The sequence below is a fragment of the Schistocerca nitens genome, chromosome 2 (genome assembly GCF_023898315.1).
Source record: "Schistocerca nitens isolate TAMUIC-IGC-003100 chromosome 2, iqSchNite1.1, whole genome shotgun sequence".
Classification (NCBI taxonomy): Eukaryota; Metazoa; Arthropoda; class Insecta; order Orthoptera; family Acrididae; genus Schistocerca; species Schistocerca nitens.
In genome coordinates this window covers 1,183,109,647-1,183,126,865 of record NC_064615.1, presented here as the reverse complement: position 1 = coordinate 1,183,126,865, position 17,219 = coordinate 1,183,109,647, and the positions used below count along the sequence as shown (strand labels likewise).

General features: G+C 38.8%; 1 protein-coding gene across 1 annotated transcript in view; it reads right to left on the bottom strand.

Moving 5' to 3' along the window:
* LOC126235648 (dynein axonemal heavy chain 3) overlaps positions 1–17,219 on the bottom strand; it is a 1,245,905-nt gene that overhangs the window by 919,795 nt on the left and 308,891 nt on the right. The window contains exon 18 of the mRNA XM_049944362.1: positions 10,602–10,803. Within this exon, the coding sequence (XP_049800319.1) occupies positions 10,602–10,803 (202 nt within the window). The remainder of the gene's footprint in view (positions 1–10,601; positions 10,804–17,219) is intronic.

Genomic DNA, 17,219 nt, shown 5'->3' with positions numbered 1-17,219 from the left:
TCATGCAGAAAATGATTTGCTACAATTGAATCACATTTACTATGTACAAAGAAAATCAGCTCATAGGTGTATAATGAGGGAGCACTTAATTTACTTATATTTTTTCAGGAGTGGGTGAATTATTTTCTTTTCCCTACATTGTACATATTTCTGTTGATTATTTTCTGAAATTTTAATGTTTGACACATATGTTTTGAGTAACTCCAAAATACAGTTACTGATTTGAAGTGGCTGTGATAAACTATTACTCTTATGTCCATACTGGTAGCCTTGTATAATATCCTCATTGCAAACGCTAGGATAGTTAATTTATTTCTAAGGTACTGTATATGTGAGCTGCATGATAGATTTTTATCTAGTTGCATTCCTAGGAATTTCGCACAGATAGCTTCCTGCAAATCCTGATTGATTTGAATATCACTTAATTTTGCTTGTTTTGTTATAAACTGCATTAACTGACTCTTTTCCACGTTCAATTTTAAGCTGTTTAAATCAAATCAGGTATTTAATTTTTCTAAAGTATTTAATACAGTTTCAGGAATTTGGTCATTACTGATACTTTCAATGAGTACAGATGTGTCATCTGCAAATAAAACTGAGTGGTACTCAATATTAAGTGGTAGATCATTTATGTAAAACAATCAGAATTGGGCCTAAGGCAGAACCTTGTGGTACTCCTTGTGAAATGGTTTTCCATTTTGAAGTATAAGTTCCTCTCTCTAGCGATATAACCACTCTCTCTCTCTTCAGTTGGTTCAGTATGACTTAAACCATTGTAATACAATGCCCCCAATCCCATATTTTTCCAGTTTATATAGTACCAAGAAGTGGTTCTCACTACCAAAGGCCTCTTATAAGTCACAAAAAATTCCTGTGGCATGCAATGAGTTTTGTAGAGAGGAGCTGATGTTACCTACAAAAAGGTTTATAGTAGACGCTGTGGTTTCATCATTTTCAAATCCATACTGATTTTTTGAGATTATTTTAAATTTCTCTATGAAATTTTGAATTTATATTGTGACTAGCTTTTCACATATTTTTGATAGTGATAGAAAAGAGATATTGGGCAACAGTTTCTCATATGTTGTTTTGTGCCTTTTTTAATAGTGGCTTAACCACTGTGTATTTAAGTCTGTCTGGAAAATAACCTTCTTGATGGGACTGATTAACTATTCCCATCCTGCTGATGTTTTACTTTTCAGTGATAGTATCACATTTTGAATATATTATACAGCAGTTTTGCTGAATGTTCTGAAAAGTTCAGCTTTGAATTGCCCAGTGCTAAAGAAATTTACATTATTTCAGTAACTTTCTATGTTGCTGCTTGATTTGTTTATCTTTATGAAGAATTTATTAAATAATTCTAAAATTTGAGCAGCACTTACAATTACCAGTGTGTGTACGCGGACAGGGAAACAAAATTCCTGGATTTTCCCCGGATCTCCCGGTTAATAATACATTTTCTCCCGGGTGAAAATACACTCTTACCCTGTTAAGTGACCTTATACTTACCCTCGGAACTGTAAAACTTATCCTTTGAATGAAATGGTTTTACACAACAGCATAGAATTTCCCGGTACTTTAGAAAATGAAACTCAGGGAGGAAAAAACACATTTTGGAAAGATCTTTGATGTGCAGCAACATGTACGCTGCATATTTTCGTATTACGAAACTATAAATTCGAATTCCACCAACAGGAAACGGTAATGGTTTAAATTAATATACATAGTGTTGCTACAAGAAAAGCAAAGCTTTTGCATATAATATTTGTCTCGAAGATTAATAAGTTACAAGAAAAGCTAAGCTTTCACATATAATGTTGATCTGTTTCGCGCATGTTACACTTTGAGATACATCACACAAATACGCCAGTAAAATTTTTAATACCGACGTAAATCTCTGATCTTACAGGCTCGAAATTCTTCTAAATGGCTCGTCATCAAAGAGTTTATTTTTAAAATAGAGTAACCACTCTGCGATTTAAGAAATTCATTGTACATTCTTGCACATAGTTCATCTTGAGTAAAAGGAAATTTACTTTGAAAATATCGCTTTTCGAACAACAATTCATAATATTTTCCCGCGAATTGTTAGAAATAGATTCATTTAGCAGTTGCCAGAGAGCACCAGATAAGAGGCCTCACCGCACATGCCTAGGAAACCCGTATGGTATGTTCGTACGTGTAAAACATTAAAAGATCTTTCTTACATTATGTCATAAAAGAAACAACACATAAGAGGGTACTCCAAGAGTGTTGGAATTTCGTGAACCATACTAAAATGTATAGTTCGCCATACAGTGCCCATTTGTATGTCCAGATTCCCAATGATGGAGGCCTCGACCTGATATGAAACTTTTCAGTGTGGTTTTTGGGACATAAATTTTCTTGGAGTACCAGTACTGTATTATCTCATGTTTGGTTCTTAATTATGGCATAATGCCATACGAGCTAGAAGATGAAAATGTGCACTTGAAATGCAGCGAACAGTTGAAACTAGCCAATAGTGTGGAATTAAACACTTCGTTTCAAATAAATTGACTGCCTCAGCGAGAAAGCTTAATAAAAGCCAAATTTCTTTAGTAAACCGACAAAAATAACTTTATTGTTCTGCAAGACGATTAATGCTTAACTGTCAGAAAGGTGGAAATAAAATAACATCTGAAACTAGTAACATATTTTAGGCTTCCGTAGTTATGTGAATGTATTTGAATTCACTTGATAGCTCCCAGCCATAGAAATCTAGTAGTTCATTTTGTAGTGCACATCTTTCTGCAGAGTCTGATAAATAAAACACATATCTTACAGGAAATGTAAGCCACAAAAAGAAACCTCTCAATATTGGTTAGGATTATTTGAAACCAGGAGAACAAGAACTGTTCAGAAAATCTGGACTCTTTATTGCCTGTTAGCTAGTAACTTCCTCTTCTGTGTGAGAGAAAATTAAATATAGGATACCTAAAACCAGTAAAGACAAGAGACAGGCAAAACAGTGCACATTTCTTCAATCCTTAGGTCCTAGCGATTTTTCTCTCTAATCTTGCTACAGCTTTACAAGGCGTGCTTTCCTTTCTGCGAATGAACAGTTACCTTATCAAAGTTCGTCAAACGTTTTGCTACATGAAAAATAGAAATTCCGTTGTCTAATACTGAAAAAGCTGTTAATACAAATGGTACCCAAGACTGGTGTGGTTTCTCGATCTGATTACATCTATTTTATCATTGTGTGCTGGATAAAACTAAACAGACCTTTCTAATATTGCAGCAATTGTAACACACACCAAATAAGCGAGACTGTTTTGGCAATAATGATCATTTTTATAATACAACAGAATATGATTCAAGAAGTACCAATATAAAATACCTATTTGGCCTACTACAAGCAAACAGCTTTACATTAGGAAATAGTTTCACATTTCATTCATATGCTCCAGTTTCTCATGCACGAGACAGAAAAGAAGCAGAATGAAATTTTTGTGTAAATTTGGAATTGTCATATTCTCCCATAATTTGTGTGATGCCCCTGGTTCTTCTCGTTCCTCTTTCTAACAAACAGTCTTGTCATCACTAATTCTGTAACTATTTCTTCCACTGTCAAAACTCATTCTCCGGTCAGCTTTACTAACCCTGCCTCAATCACCGGTTTAGTTATGCAGCGACTATTCTCCGGTTAGGCGTTATTACGTGTTCGTACGGTACGTTTTCCGCGCTACTCCCAGAATGGAATTTAAGCAGCTGCTAGCCAGGGACTACAACTGGTCCTGTCTAATGTAACGATCTGGCCAAAAATTTCACTTGCTTGAGTACACCGAGAATCTTTCTTACCTGTTATTCCTTTTAGTCGTTTATTTCCACTCTGGTAGTCTGGATCTACGGATTTCGCTAGTAATTATAACAATGCTAACATTCGCAAAGCGAATCAACCACATAAACAAGCAGCAGTTGGCATTCACCGGTTCGGCTTTATTCCGCTCAGCTCGTATAGCTCCGTCTCGTTTTGTCTGCACGAAAGTTTATTTCTAGATGTTACAAGGATTCCTCTGCAGAGACATCACGTACACTATGCATGCATTCAAAAATCAACTTATAATTCATTCAGAAATCAACTTAGAATGCGTTCAAAAACCAGCAGGGGTGTGTTTCAAAATCATAAAATCATATGATTAATTTCTACTACCTAGCAAAGGAATTCCTCTTGTCTGCATGCGAAAGTAAGATATAAAGAATGCAAATATCAGTACAGAATGGGTATTAAAAAAGCTAAATTAGAATATAATTGCAAACTGGTTGCACAAGCTATTAATAAACCAAAAGAAATGTGGAAAATCATTAACGAGAATCTAGCATTGGGTAGCAAAGAATTTCTATCTAGATCCAAAATTAGTGCTGATAGTTTTAATAATTATTTTGTAAAGAGTGTAGATAGTGTAGTTACTAAGATACCTGGTAGTAAACATGAACCTAGATACTATTTGGATGTTGCCTATAAAAATCAATTTTATTTTGAATACATTTGTGTAGAAGATGTACACTCTGTTATTCTTTCTCTTAGCAAAAGTGATTTACAGGATATTTATAATATCAGCTCTATAATATTGAAACTTAGTAGCCATAATATTGCAGATGTTCTCTGTCACATCATAAACTACTGCTTTGATGAAAGGTGTTTCCCTGAATAATTAAACTAGCTAAAGTAATCCCAGCCCACAAAAAAGGTGACAATAATTTGCCTAGCAATTATAGGCCAGTTTCTCTTGTACCGCTTTTATCCAAGGTCATTGACAAACTAATGAGTATTCAAATAATCAATTTTCTAGATTCTCATCAATTACTTTCAAATAGCCAGTTTGGGTTTAGGAAAAATCTATCAACATGTGATGCTGTTATGAGCTACATATGTAACTGTCTTGAAGCAAAAGAAGAAAAAGTTATTGTAAGAACAAAGTTTTTTGATTTATCAAAAGCATTTGACACTGTGTGCCACAACACTCTGCTGCTGAAATTAAAAACTGTAGGTTTCTCAGTCTTTGCTGTTTAAATTATTCAGTCATACTTATCTAATAGATTTCAAACTGTTTACTTCAATAACCAATATTCTAGTTTCTTACCCTTTAACCATGGTGTTCCTCAAGGGTCAATCTTGGGCCCTTTCTTGTTCATATTATATATGAATGACCTACCCAGCAATGTAATAGATGATACTACAAACTGTTACTTGTATGCAGATGATATCAGTTTAAGTGTTACAGTGCCTATGAACAATAACATAAGTAACTCTACCTCACTCAAGGTAGATATACTTTCTGACTGGTGCAACGCCAATAGCCTGTCTATGAATATAATAAAACACAGGAATTAAACATTTCTTATAACAATAGAATCACCTCAGAGACAGTTCCTGTAAAGTTTCTTGGCATTGTTTTGCAAAATAATTTAGGCTGGCAGCCACATATGAATTATTTAACACCAAAAATTCTAAAGGAATATTTATGCTCAGAAAATTACAAGCAACAGTAGATGAGAAAATTTTGTTTTCTGTCTATTATAGTTATATTCACTCTAATTTGACGTATGGGACAATCTTGTGGGGAAATAATTGCTACTCAAAATTCTTATTTACAGCCCAGAAAAAAGCTGTCAGGCTGATATGTAAAGTACCACGTAGAACTCGCTGTAGAGAATTATTTATTAAACTTAGTAGTATTATGACCTTGCAATGAATATACAGGGTCCGGCATAAAAAACTCCCTGATTACAAAGTAACGTGCAGCGGACAGTAGAAGGAGCAGAGTGGTGGGGGGCGCGTCGTTAAGTAGCTGCCTACGTGCCGTTTTCAGTGTACGCCATGGCGTGGTCTGGTGAACATCGTGCCTTCGTAGTGGAAGATTTTATTCAAAATGGCGAATCGCCTATTAATACTCAACGTGCTTTTCGCGTTCGCTTTGCGCTCGGACGACGGGACCCTGTTCCCGATAAGAAAACAATTTATTCTTGGGTTGCTAACTTTCGTGAGACAGGTTCCGCATTAAAAAGGAAACCACCTGGACGACCACGGACTGCAACAGGCCCCGGAAATGTTGATGCAGTTAGAGCTTCAGTTCAACAATCTCCTCGACGATCCGCTAAAAAGCATGCGGCAGCATTACGGATATCTGATCGAAGTGTGAGAAGAATCTTGCATCGAGATCTTAAAATGCATCCTTACAAAATTGTAACTACGCAGGAACTGAGTGAACGAGACTGTGGTGTCCGTGTAAGTTTGTGCCAAGACCTTCTTCGGAACATTCGTCCCAATGATATTGTGATTTTTTCTGATGAAGCACACTTTCACCTTGCCGGAACAGTGAACAGCCAAAATTGCAGGTACTGGTGTGAACACAATCCCCAAGAACTTCATCAACGACCACTTCATAGCCCTAAAGTAACAGTATGGTGTGCTGTTTACAATTCCGGAGTGATCGGTCCTTACTTTTTCGAAGAAAATGACAGGAATTTAACCGTCAACAGTGAACGCTATTGTGCCATGCTCCGCGACTTTCTCCAACCGCAACTAAGGGAGCTTTTTGGTGAAATAGAGAACGTGTGGTTCCAGCAAGATGGTGCTACAGCCCACACAGCGTGGCAGTCACTGGCATTGGTGAAGGAAATGTTTCCTGGACATGTGATCTCGTTGCGTGGAGACATTGGCTGGCCCCCACGATCGCCGGACTTAACGCCCTGTGATTTCTTTCTTTGGGGCTATTTAAAAGCAAAAGTTTATGAACAACGTCCACAATCTTTACGAGCCCTGAAAGAAGCAATTACACAAGAGGTTGAAGCTATTCCACCTGAAATGACTCAAAGAGTAATGAATAACTTCAGGGAAAGACTCAATCAGTGTGTCGACAGTGCAGGAAGCCATTTAAGCGATGTTTTATTTAAAAAGTAAGACCATAAGAGTATTTTCTAAAATGGCATAATATGTACTTTTATTTAGTATAAATAAAATTGTTCTACCTTATTTGGTTTTGTTTTTATTAGCTTTCCTTAAAGGGGAGGTTTTTCTGCCGGACCTTGTACATATTTCAATGTCTCTTGTACACGAAAAAGAACTTGTCTAGTTTTGATCTGAATTCTGACGTACATAGTTATAACACACGACGCTGTAATGATGTAAGACAAGACTACTGCTCATATACCAAAACTCTAAACAGCTTCATACATCTGTAAAGCTATTTAATAAACTACCAGTGTCAGTTAAGAGCCTGGAGCTGAAAAAATTTAAGATATTTGTAAGAACTTTATTAATTTCTAACACAGATTTATTATTTGTGTATTTGGTATCATTGTGGTTTGTACATTTATTGACATTTCTTATACAAGCTTTACATCCCTGTAAATGTTTTGTTTTTGGGCAATAAAAATCAATCAATCAATCAATTGATAGACCGACGTGCACTGGACGCTAAGTACTTTGTGAAACAAGGTTCTTTACCTCAAGAATATGGATTTGCCCCCTACCCTGAAATTTCCGCCCGGTTCAGATACCCAGGTTTGCCCCCAGCCCCCACTAGATCTGGGCCTGCTGTGCACGCATGCATCCGGCAGCTTGGGTGCGCCAGTAAAATTTTGCCTGGTACCCCATGTGGCTGATTGCTGCTACTGCTGCTTACACAGCCAACAGCCACATTTCTGTAGCCAGAAGCGGGAGAAGGTACTACTCATATTGGGACTCAACTGCACATGTGCATGAGCCCGCTTGTAAATGACTAAATGAGTCAAATGTAAACAGTTGTGATGTCACGCTCATCGGAGACAATTTGTTGTTATGAAGCACTGCATAGTCTTCCGAAAGCAGTTGACACATTTTGCTGTTGGCAGACGCTTGTACGAGCACTGTTATTTTATATGGCATATTTCCTTTGTAACTTTAGTTTTGTTTTTGTTTTTTCTCTCGTTCATGTTTTAACGCTGCAGTATTATTCTGCAGTAGCAGGATACAGTAATATCCTTTGTTATAGTATCGGTTCTTACCAGCCAAAACTACAAAAATTTACCCGAAAACTAAAACAACAAAAAATTCCCGGAATTCTAAAAAATTTCCGGGTTTTTCCCAGTTTTCTTCCGGATGAAAAAATTCCCGGTTTTTCCTGGATCTCCCGGTTGTCCCGTGTCATATACACCCTAAATTACACAAGAAATCAATTTCATGATCTGTACAAAACAAAAATTGTAATTACTAAAGGAAAGATTCTCCTCTATGAAACTAAACACTGACAATTTCCTTCTCATTCATTCTGCTACATCTCTTAACTGGAGCCCTGAACAGTTTACAGAATTAAGTCACGGTGTACTAGCTTTCTGCAACTCTCTGGCATCTGCTTCTATGAGAAACTTCTGATGTAAAAAGTGATCACTTGAGTTTCTTCTATATACCTGTGTCTGTTGTCCATCACAGAAAACATATATTTTAGATGAACTATCTTCACTGGACACAGGTTTATGAATTTATTACCCACACAACACTTTATAAACAGTTCATCATGTTGACATGACATATTTTATGCAGTGCTGGCACAACAAATGCATCTGATTCAATGATCACCAATGTGACCCTTGACTAGTTAGAATATATCTCCACATGATTACATGTTGACATGACATATTTTATGCAGTGCTGGCACAACAAATGCATCTAATTCAATGATCACCAATGTGACCCTTGACTAGTTAGAATATATCTCCACATGATTACAAATGCTTAAAATCTAGGATAATATACATGATTACCAGTGCACTGAAAATTGTGGTAGCTGAACGAGTGTTTAAGATTTATGTTTTGCATATTAACTTTGAACTATACTCATTAATTTTACAGGACTAGGGCACATCCAGTATGCAATGAATCTTGATTATTTATACCATACACATTATGCTGTTGCCAACTGATATGATAGCAGTGAATGTGAATACTGCAGCTGTGAAAGAAAGTGAATATTCTTGTGCAGGCTTCTATAGACGCAAATACTAGTTTAATTTCTCAGGAATCTGACAGGTGTTCATTATATGAGTTTTTTCTTTCTTCCCTTTCACATATTGTGAGAATACATGCGGAAAGTAGCAATAGTGATCTTGGGGGGACCTGGATGTCACGCGGGTACAAAAAATGGAGATTAAAAAATTAATTTAATAAAATACTGTGATTATTCATGATTCTAAAAATATATACTTTATGTATACTACTTCACTATTTTCATGTTTAAAAGCTATTTCAAAGAAAATGTAATGACTGATTTTTAAATGTCTAATTGTCACACTACCGTCCAACAAAAAGTGGTCACTGATTGTGATTTATTTCTACTATTGTGTGTTTACATAAAGTGTCTGTTGCTTTGTCACTACTTGGAAATCTTGTCTCCCATTATGGACTCTCATAATCCACAAATGGATGAAAACTGACTGAGCAAAAAGATCTTAGGTTAAAATTGTAGGTGTGAGGTCCACCAGTTATGCAAAACACCTTTTTTTCTCATAACGCAAACATGTTTCAGCACCACTGTGCCATCATCAGTGGGTTTCCATCTTATTATTCTGTAACGTGAACATTTTTTTATTAAATGATCACAAAACTATGTGGATGTTTAGTTCAAACAATAGTTCATTTCTTTTTGTTGATACCTTTACACTTGGTGTGAATGATTTTTCTGGATCACTTGTGAATTATTTACTGCAGGTAAACATCATTTTGTTGCAGATGACAAGCTACCTGTAGTAAATAACACACAAGAGATCCGGAAAAATCATGCACACCAAGTGTAAAGGTATCAACAAACAGAAACGAACTATTGTTTGAACTAAACGTCCACATAATTTTGTAATCATTTAATTAAAAAATGTTCACATTACAGAATAATAAGACAGAAACCCACTGATGATGGCACAGTGGTGCTGAAACATATTTGGATACTGAGAAAAAAAAACGGTGTTTTGCATAACTTAATCTTAGGTTACATCACATCATTAAAGTTCATCTCAAAGTGGGTACAAGAAGTCAAAAGAGATCCAGTAGAAACTAGCATTACACTATAAATGATCGAACACAGAGAAGAATTGAGAAGCAAAGTCAACAGCATAAAATTGCTTGAAGAGCAACCACTGAAAAGGAGGTCCATACATTACATATCTGATGAGGAGAGACTGAAAAAGGTTGTTGGAAGGAAGAGAGGAAAAGAAAGACCAAGAAGCCTTAAGGTCTATGTCCCTCGAGTTGGTGAAATTCAGAGGGGAAAAAATGCTCTGCCTTATTTCTTGTCATCTGCACATTTTGGATTATTTTGTTTCTGTACTGGCTTCCATTTACTTTAAATTCAAAACTTATTTTTCCGTAGGGAAATGACCACTCCAGTTGATGATAAAATGTTATATTTTGGTGCATAGTCATCGTAAATGTAATTTTACACACAATCTGTGAATGCTACTTTCTAGTAAATTACTCATAATATCAGTTTCAACTCACTCATCATTGTTTCATTATAACAAATAGAAAATTCGCAGATTTTTATAAATTAAAAAGGCTAATTTATCCAATCACAATGGTATTTGTACAAACTTGTACTATTTACCTTAGCCTCTGAAGGAATTATTACTCCACTCAGAGGAACAACTTCTTTTTCTGCTGATATCATGCCAACCACCTCCTCTTCTGGAGTAAACTGTAATGAACTGATGCCCTCAAAACATTTTTTCAAGTGAGGCTGCACCCGCAAAGGGTCTTTTGTTTCAGATAAAATCTCAAGGAGTTCATCATTTGAAAGAAAGAAGAATCTGAAAAATTATCCATCACTGTTGTACAAAAACTTCCAAGTTAGTGAAATTACTTTTAACTATAGTAGTTAGGCCAAACACATATTAACCACACAATGATAAAATTTAAGTAAGCGGTTGAGTTATTATAGACGTGCTCAGACATTCTATCATTTAATAGCATTTGTAGGCAAAGAAAGCAGATTTCATCAACCATGTCAGAAACTGAACATAACTCATTTTCATGTATAAACGTAAGAAAATAATTTTACAATATGCTAAGTTGAGACACTGGACAACTTGTGGGTGAAAAAAAAAGTAACTGTTACTTTGCACTGTTATAATACACAATGGGAATCATTCAAACACAGTCTGTAAATGGTAATCTGCTTTATAGTCACCACAAAATCACAGAGTAAGTCATCAATGAAAGACAACACTTCTCAGTGATGTAAGGTACATTACATGAACCAAACAACAGAAAACAGCTCACTGTGTGGTCCACATCTGAACATCCCCACATTGTGAGTGCAGTGTCACATCCTCACTTTTCTGGTGTTTTACAGATATTCCATCACAACAAGGCATTTTGATTGCTAAGTAAGTATTCAGGTCATTTATACGAAATGTCCTCATTTTTTATTCACTGTTTAGCATAATTTCACTTGGTTATTGAGTTCTGTAGGCTTATGTGAAACATGGAACCAGTCAGTACATAGTTTTCAGATTGCTGATTACAAAATTTACAAACAAAATAACAATGGTATTGCACTGAACTGGGGACCTAGAAATGACGGAGAGGCTTTGTCCCCTGTGTAGCCCTCAGAGGTTCACAACCCCACAACAGGCTACAGCAGTCCACTCACCCCACCGCAACCACACACCACCCAGGGTTACTGTAAGGTTTACTGCCCCCCACCCATCTGGGAATGTCTCACGTCAGACAAGTGTAATCCCTATGTTTGCATGGTAGAGTAATTATGGTGTACACTTATGTGGAGAAAGTGTTTGTGTAGCAATCGCCAACATAGTGTAACTGAGGTGGAATAAGGGGAACCATCTCAAATTCACCGAGGCAGGTAGAAACCCGCCTTAAAAACCATCCACAGACTGGCCGGTACACCAGACCTTGACACTAATCTGCTGGGTGGATTCATGCCAGGGACCGGCATGCCTTCCCACTTCGAAAACAAACAATGAAACATGAAAAAATTGTGATAGTATGCCCAGAAATTACAGAGGAATGTTCTCAGCTGCTGTAACGGATTCATGTATGTAATAGAAGGAGTGTATTACAAGAAAACATTTCAACCTTGATTTGAAAGCATGCAAAGTTCAGTTGTAAGCTTATTGAACATGAAACATACTGAACAGTGCACATGTTCCTGTACAACACTTCAGGAAAAATTATCGAAGTACCAATAATTTTTCTGTCCCCTGTCCACTGAATTAATGTTACAGTTTCTTCTAAATGAGTCAGAATACAGAACAACAAATACATGATGTACAAGGACAACAAAATTGGAATTCTGATATGCCTGAATAATGACAGACAAAATTTACAAACTGACATTGCACATTTCTCTGACCAACCTCCTGTTAAATGAAAGACATTCTATTCGGGTGCACATAACAAGAAAAATTTCTTTGACTGACATACTACGGAGTTAACAACATTCTTTGAGTGCAGAGTTGCCCCAAAATAAAATACCATTAGAGACAATAGAGTCAAAGTAAACAAATTTCCATGTTTCAGTGACACAGACAATGGTGTCTTCATCCTTCTGTATGATGCAACAGATCTTATTTTGGTTTAGCCACAAAGTATATGTCATTTGATAAGTATCAGAACACTGTGCCAGGCAAAGAAGCAATATAAACATGCCTGCACCAAAAAGATATATGTACAAAAGGGAAGATGACCACATACCTATATTCTAACGTCTCCTTAAACAGATAATCAAATTTTTCACTCTTCAACTATCTGTTTCTTCCTATCAGGAATCCTTGCGTTGGATGTACTGCCTATAAGTCAGATAACTCTATATATATATATATATATATATATATATATATATATATATATATATATATATATATATATATATATATATATATATAACAGAGGGAAACATTCCACGTGGAAAAAATATATCTAAAAAGAAAGATGATGAGACTTACCAAACAAAAGCGCTGGCAGGTCGATAGACACACAAAAAAACACAAATATACACACAAAATTCTAGCTTTCGCAACCAACGGTTGCTTCGTCAGGAAAGAGGGAAGGAGAGGGAAAGATGAAAGGATGTGGGTTTTAAGGGAGAGGGTAAGGAGTCATTCCAATCCCGGGAGCGGAAAGACTTACCTTAGGGGGAAAAAAGGACAGGTATACACTCGCACACACACACACATATCCATCCACACATACAGACACAAGCAGACATATTTAAAGACAAAGAGTTTGGGCAGAGATGTCAGTCGAGGTGGAAGAGTAGAGGCAAAGAAGTTGTTGAGAGACAGGTGAGGTATGAGTGGCGGCAACTTGAAATTAGCGGAGATTGAGGCCTGGCGGATAACGAGAAGAGAGGATATACTGAAGGGCAAGTTCCCATCTCCGGAGTTCGGATAGGTTGGTGTTGGTGGGAAGTATCCAGATAACCCGGACGGTGTAACACTGTGCCAAGATGTGCTGGCTGTGCACCAAGGCATGTTTAGCCACAGGGTGATCCTCATTACCAACAAACACTGTCTGCCTGTGTCCATTCATGCGAATGGACAGTTTGTTGCTGGTCATTCCCACATAGAATGCATCACAGTGTAGGCAGGTCAGTTGGTAAATCACGTGGGTGCTTTCACACGTGGCTCTGCCTTTGATCGTGTACACCTTCCGGGTTACAGGACTGGAGTAGGTGGTGGTGGGAGGGTGCATGGGACAGGTTTTGCACCGGGGGCGGTTACAAGGATAGGAGCCAGAGGGTAGGGAAGGTGGTTTGGGGATTTCATAGGGATGAACTAACAGGTTACGAAGGTTAGGTGGATGGCGGAAAGACACTCTTGGCGGAGTGGGGAGGATTTCATGAAGGATGGATCTCATTTCAGGGCAGGATTTGAGGAAGTCGTATCCCTGCTGGAGAGCCACATTCAGAGTCTGGTCCAGTCCCGGAAAGTATCCTGTCACAAGTGGGGCACTTTTGTGGTTCTTCTGTGGGGGATTCTGGGTTTGAGGGGATGAGGAAGTGGCTCTGGTTATTTGCTTCTGTACCAGGCCAGGAGGGTAGTTGCGGGATGCGAAAGCTGTTGTCAGGTTGTTGGTGTAATGTTTCAGGGATTCCGGACTGGAGCAGATTCGTTTGCCACGAAGACCTAGGCTGTAGGGAAGGGACCGTTTTATGTGGAATGGGTGGCAGCTGTCATAATGGAGGTACTGTTGCTTGTTGGTGGGTTTGATGTGGACGGACGTGTGAAGTTGGCCATTGGACAGGTGGAGGTCAACGTCAAGGAAAGTGGCATGGGATTTGGAGTAGGACCAGGTGAATCTGATGGAACCAAAGGAGTTGAGGTTGGAGAGGAAATTCTGGAGTTCTTCTTCACTGTGAGTCCAGATCATGAAGATGTCATCAATAAATCTGTACCAAACTTTGGGTTGGCAGACCTGGGTAACCAAGAAGGCTTCCTCTAAGCGACCCATGAATAGGTTGGCGTACGAGGGGGCCATCCTGGTACCCATGGCTGTTCCCTTTAATTGTTGGTATGTCTGGCCTTCACAAGTGAAGAAGTTGTGGGTCAGGATGAAGCTGGCTAAGGTAATGAGGAAAGAGGTTTTAGGTAGGGTGGCAGGTGATCGGCGTGAAAGGAAATGCTCCATCGCAGCGAGGCCCTGGACGTGCGGAATATTGGTGTATAGGGAAGTGGCATCAATGGTTACAAGGATGGTTTCCGGGGGTAACAGATTGGGTAAGGATTCCAGGCGTTCAAGGAAGTGGTTGGTGTCTTTGATGAAGGATGGGAGACTGCATGTAATGGGTTGAAGGTGTTGATCTACGTAGGCAGAGATACGTTCTGTGGGGGCTTGGTAACCAGCTACAATGGGGCGGCCGGGATGATTGGGTTTGTGGATTTTAGGAAGAAGGTAGAAGGTTGGGGTGCGGGGTGTCGGTGGGGTCAGGAGGTTGATGGAGTCAGGTGAAAGGTTTTGCAGGGGGCCTAAGGTTCTGAGGATTCCTTGAAGCTCCGCCTGGACATCGGGAATGGGGTTACCTTGGCAAACTTTGTATGTGGTGTTGTCTGAAAGCTGACGCAGTCCCTCAGCCACATACTCCCGACGATCAAGTACCACGGTCGTGGAACCCTTGTCCGCCGGAAGAATGACGATGGATCGGTCAGCCTTCAGATCACGGATAGCCTGGGCTTCAGCAGTGGTGATGTTGGGTGTAGGATTAAGGTTTTTTAAGAAGGATTGAGATGCAAGGCTGGAGGTCAGAAATTCCTGGAAGGTTTGGAGAGGGTGATTTTGAGGAAGAGGAGGTGGGTCCCGCTGTGACGGAGGACGGAACTGTTCCAGGCAGGGTTCAATTTGGATGGTGTCTTGGGGAGTTGGATCATTAGGAGTAGGATTAGGATCATTTTTCTTCGTGGCAAAGTGATATTTCCAGCAGAGAGTACGGGTGTAGGACAGTACTCCAGTCCTGTAACCCGGAAGGTGTACACGATCAAAGGCAGAGCCACGTGTGAAAGCACCCACGTGATTTACCAACTGACCTGCCTACACTGTGATGCATTCTATGTGGGAATGACCAGCAACAAACTGTCCATTCGCATGAATGGACACAGGCAGACAGTGTTTGTTGGTAATGAGGATCACCCTGTGGCTAAACATGCCTTGGTGCACAGCCAGCACATCTTGGCACAGTGTTACACCGTCCGGGTTATCTGGATACTTCCCACCAACACCAACCTATCCGAACTCCGGAGATGGGAACTTGCCCTTCAGTATATCCTCTCTTCTCGTTATCCGCCAGGCCTCAATCTCCGCTAATTTCAAGTTGCCGCCACTCATACCTCACCTGTCTCTCAACAACTTCTTTGCCTCTACTCTTCCACCTCGACTGACATCTCTGCCCAAACTCTTTGTCTTTAAATATGTCTGCTTGTGTCTGTATGTGTGGATGGATATGTGTGTGTGTGTGCGAGTGTATACCTGTCCTTTTTTCCCCCTAAGGTAAGTCTTTCCGCTCCCGGGATTGGAATGACTCCTTACCCTCTCCCTTAAAACCCACATCCTTTCATCTTTCCCTCTCCTTCCCTCTTTCCTGACGAAGCAACCGTTGGTTGCGAAAGCTAGAATTTTGTGTGTATATTTGTGTTTTTTTGTGTGTCTATCGACCTGCCAGCGCTTTTGTTTGGTAAGTCTCATCATCTTTCTTTTTAGATATATATAACAGAGGGAAACATTCCACGTGCAAAAAATATATCTAAAAAGAAAGATGATGAGACTTACCAAACAAAAGCGCTGGCAGGTCGATAGACACACAAACAAACACAAATATACACACAAAATTCAAGCTTTCGCAACAAACTGTTGCCTCATCAGGAAAGAGGGAAGGAGAGGGAAAGACGAAAGGATGTGGGTTTTAAGGGAGAGGGTAAGGAGTCATTCCAATCCCGGGAGCGGAAAGACTTACCTTAGAGGGAAAAAAGGACAGGTATACACTCGCACACACACACATATCCATCCACACATACAGACACAAGCAGACATATTTTCTGCTTGTGTCTGTATGTGTGGATGGATATGTGTGTGTGTGCGAGTGTATACCTGTCCTTTTTTCCCTCTAAGGTAAGTCTTTCCGCTCCCGGGATTGGAATGACTCCTTACCCTCTCCCTTAAAACCCACATCCTTTCGTCTTTCCCTCTCCTTCCCTCTTTCCTGATGAGGCAACAGTTTGTTGCGAAAGCTTGAATTTTGTGTGTATATTTGTGTTTGTTTGTGTGTCTATCGACCTGCCAGCGCTTTTGTTTGGTAAGTCTCATCATCTTTCTTTTTATATATATATATATATATATATATATATATATATATATATATATATATATATATATATATATATATATATATATCAGAGGGAAACGTAATTGTTGGGTATATATATATATATATACACACACACACACACACACACACACACACACACACACACACACACACACAAAGATGATGTGACTTACTCAACGAAAGCGCTGGCAGGTCGATAGACACACAAACAAACACACAAAATGCAAGCTTTCGCAACAAACGGTTGCTTCATCAGGAAAGAGGGAAGGAGAGGGAAAGACGAAAGGATGTTGGTTTTAAGGGAGAGGGTAAGGAGTCATTCCAATCCCGGGAGCGGAAAGACTTACCTTGGGGGAAAAAAGGACAGGTATACAATCGCACACA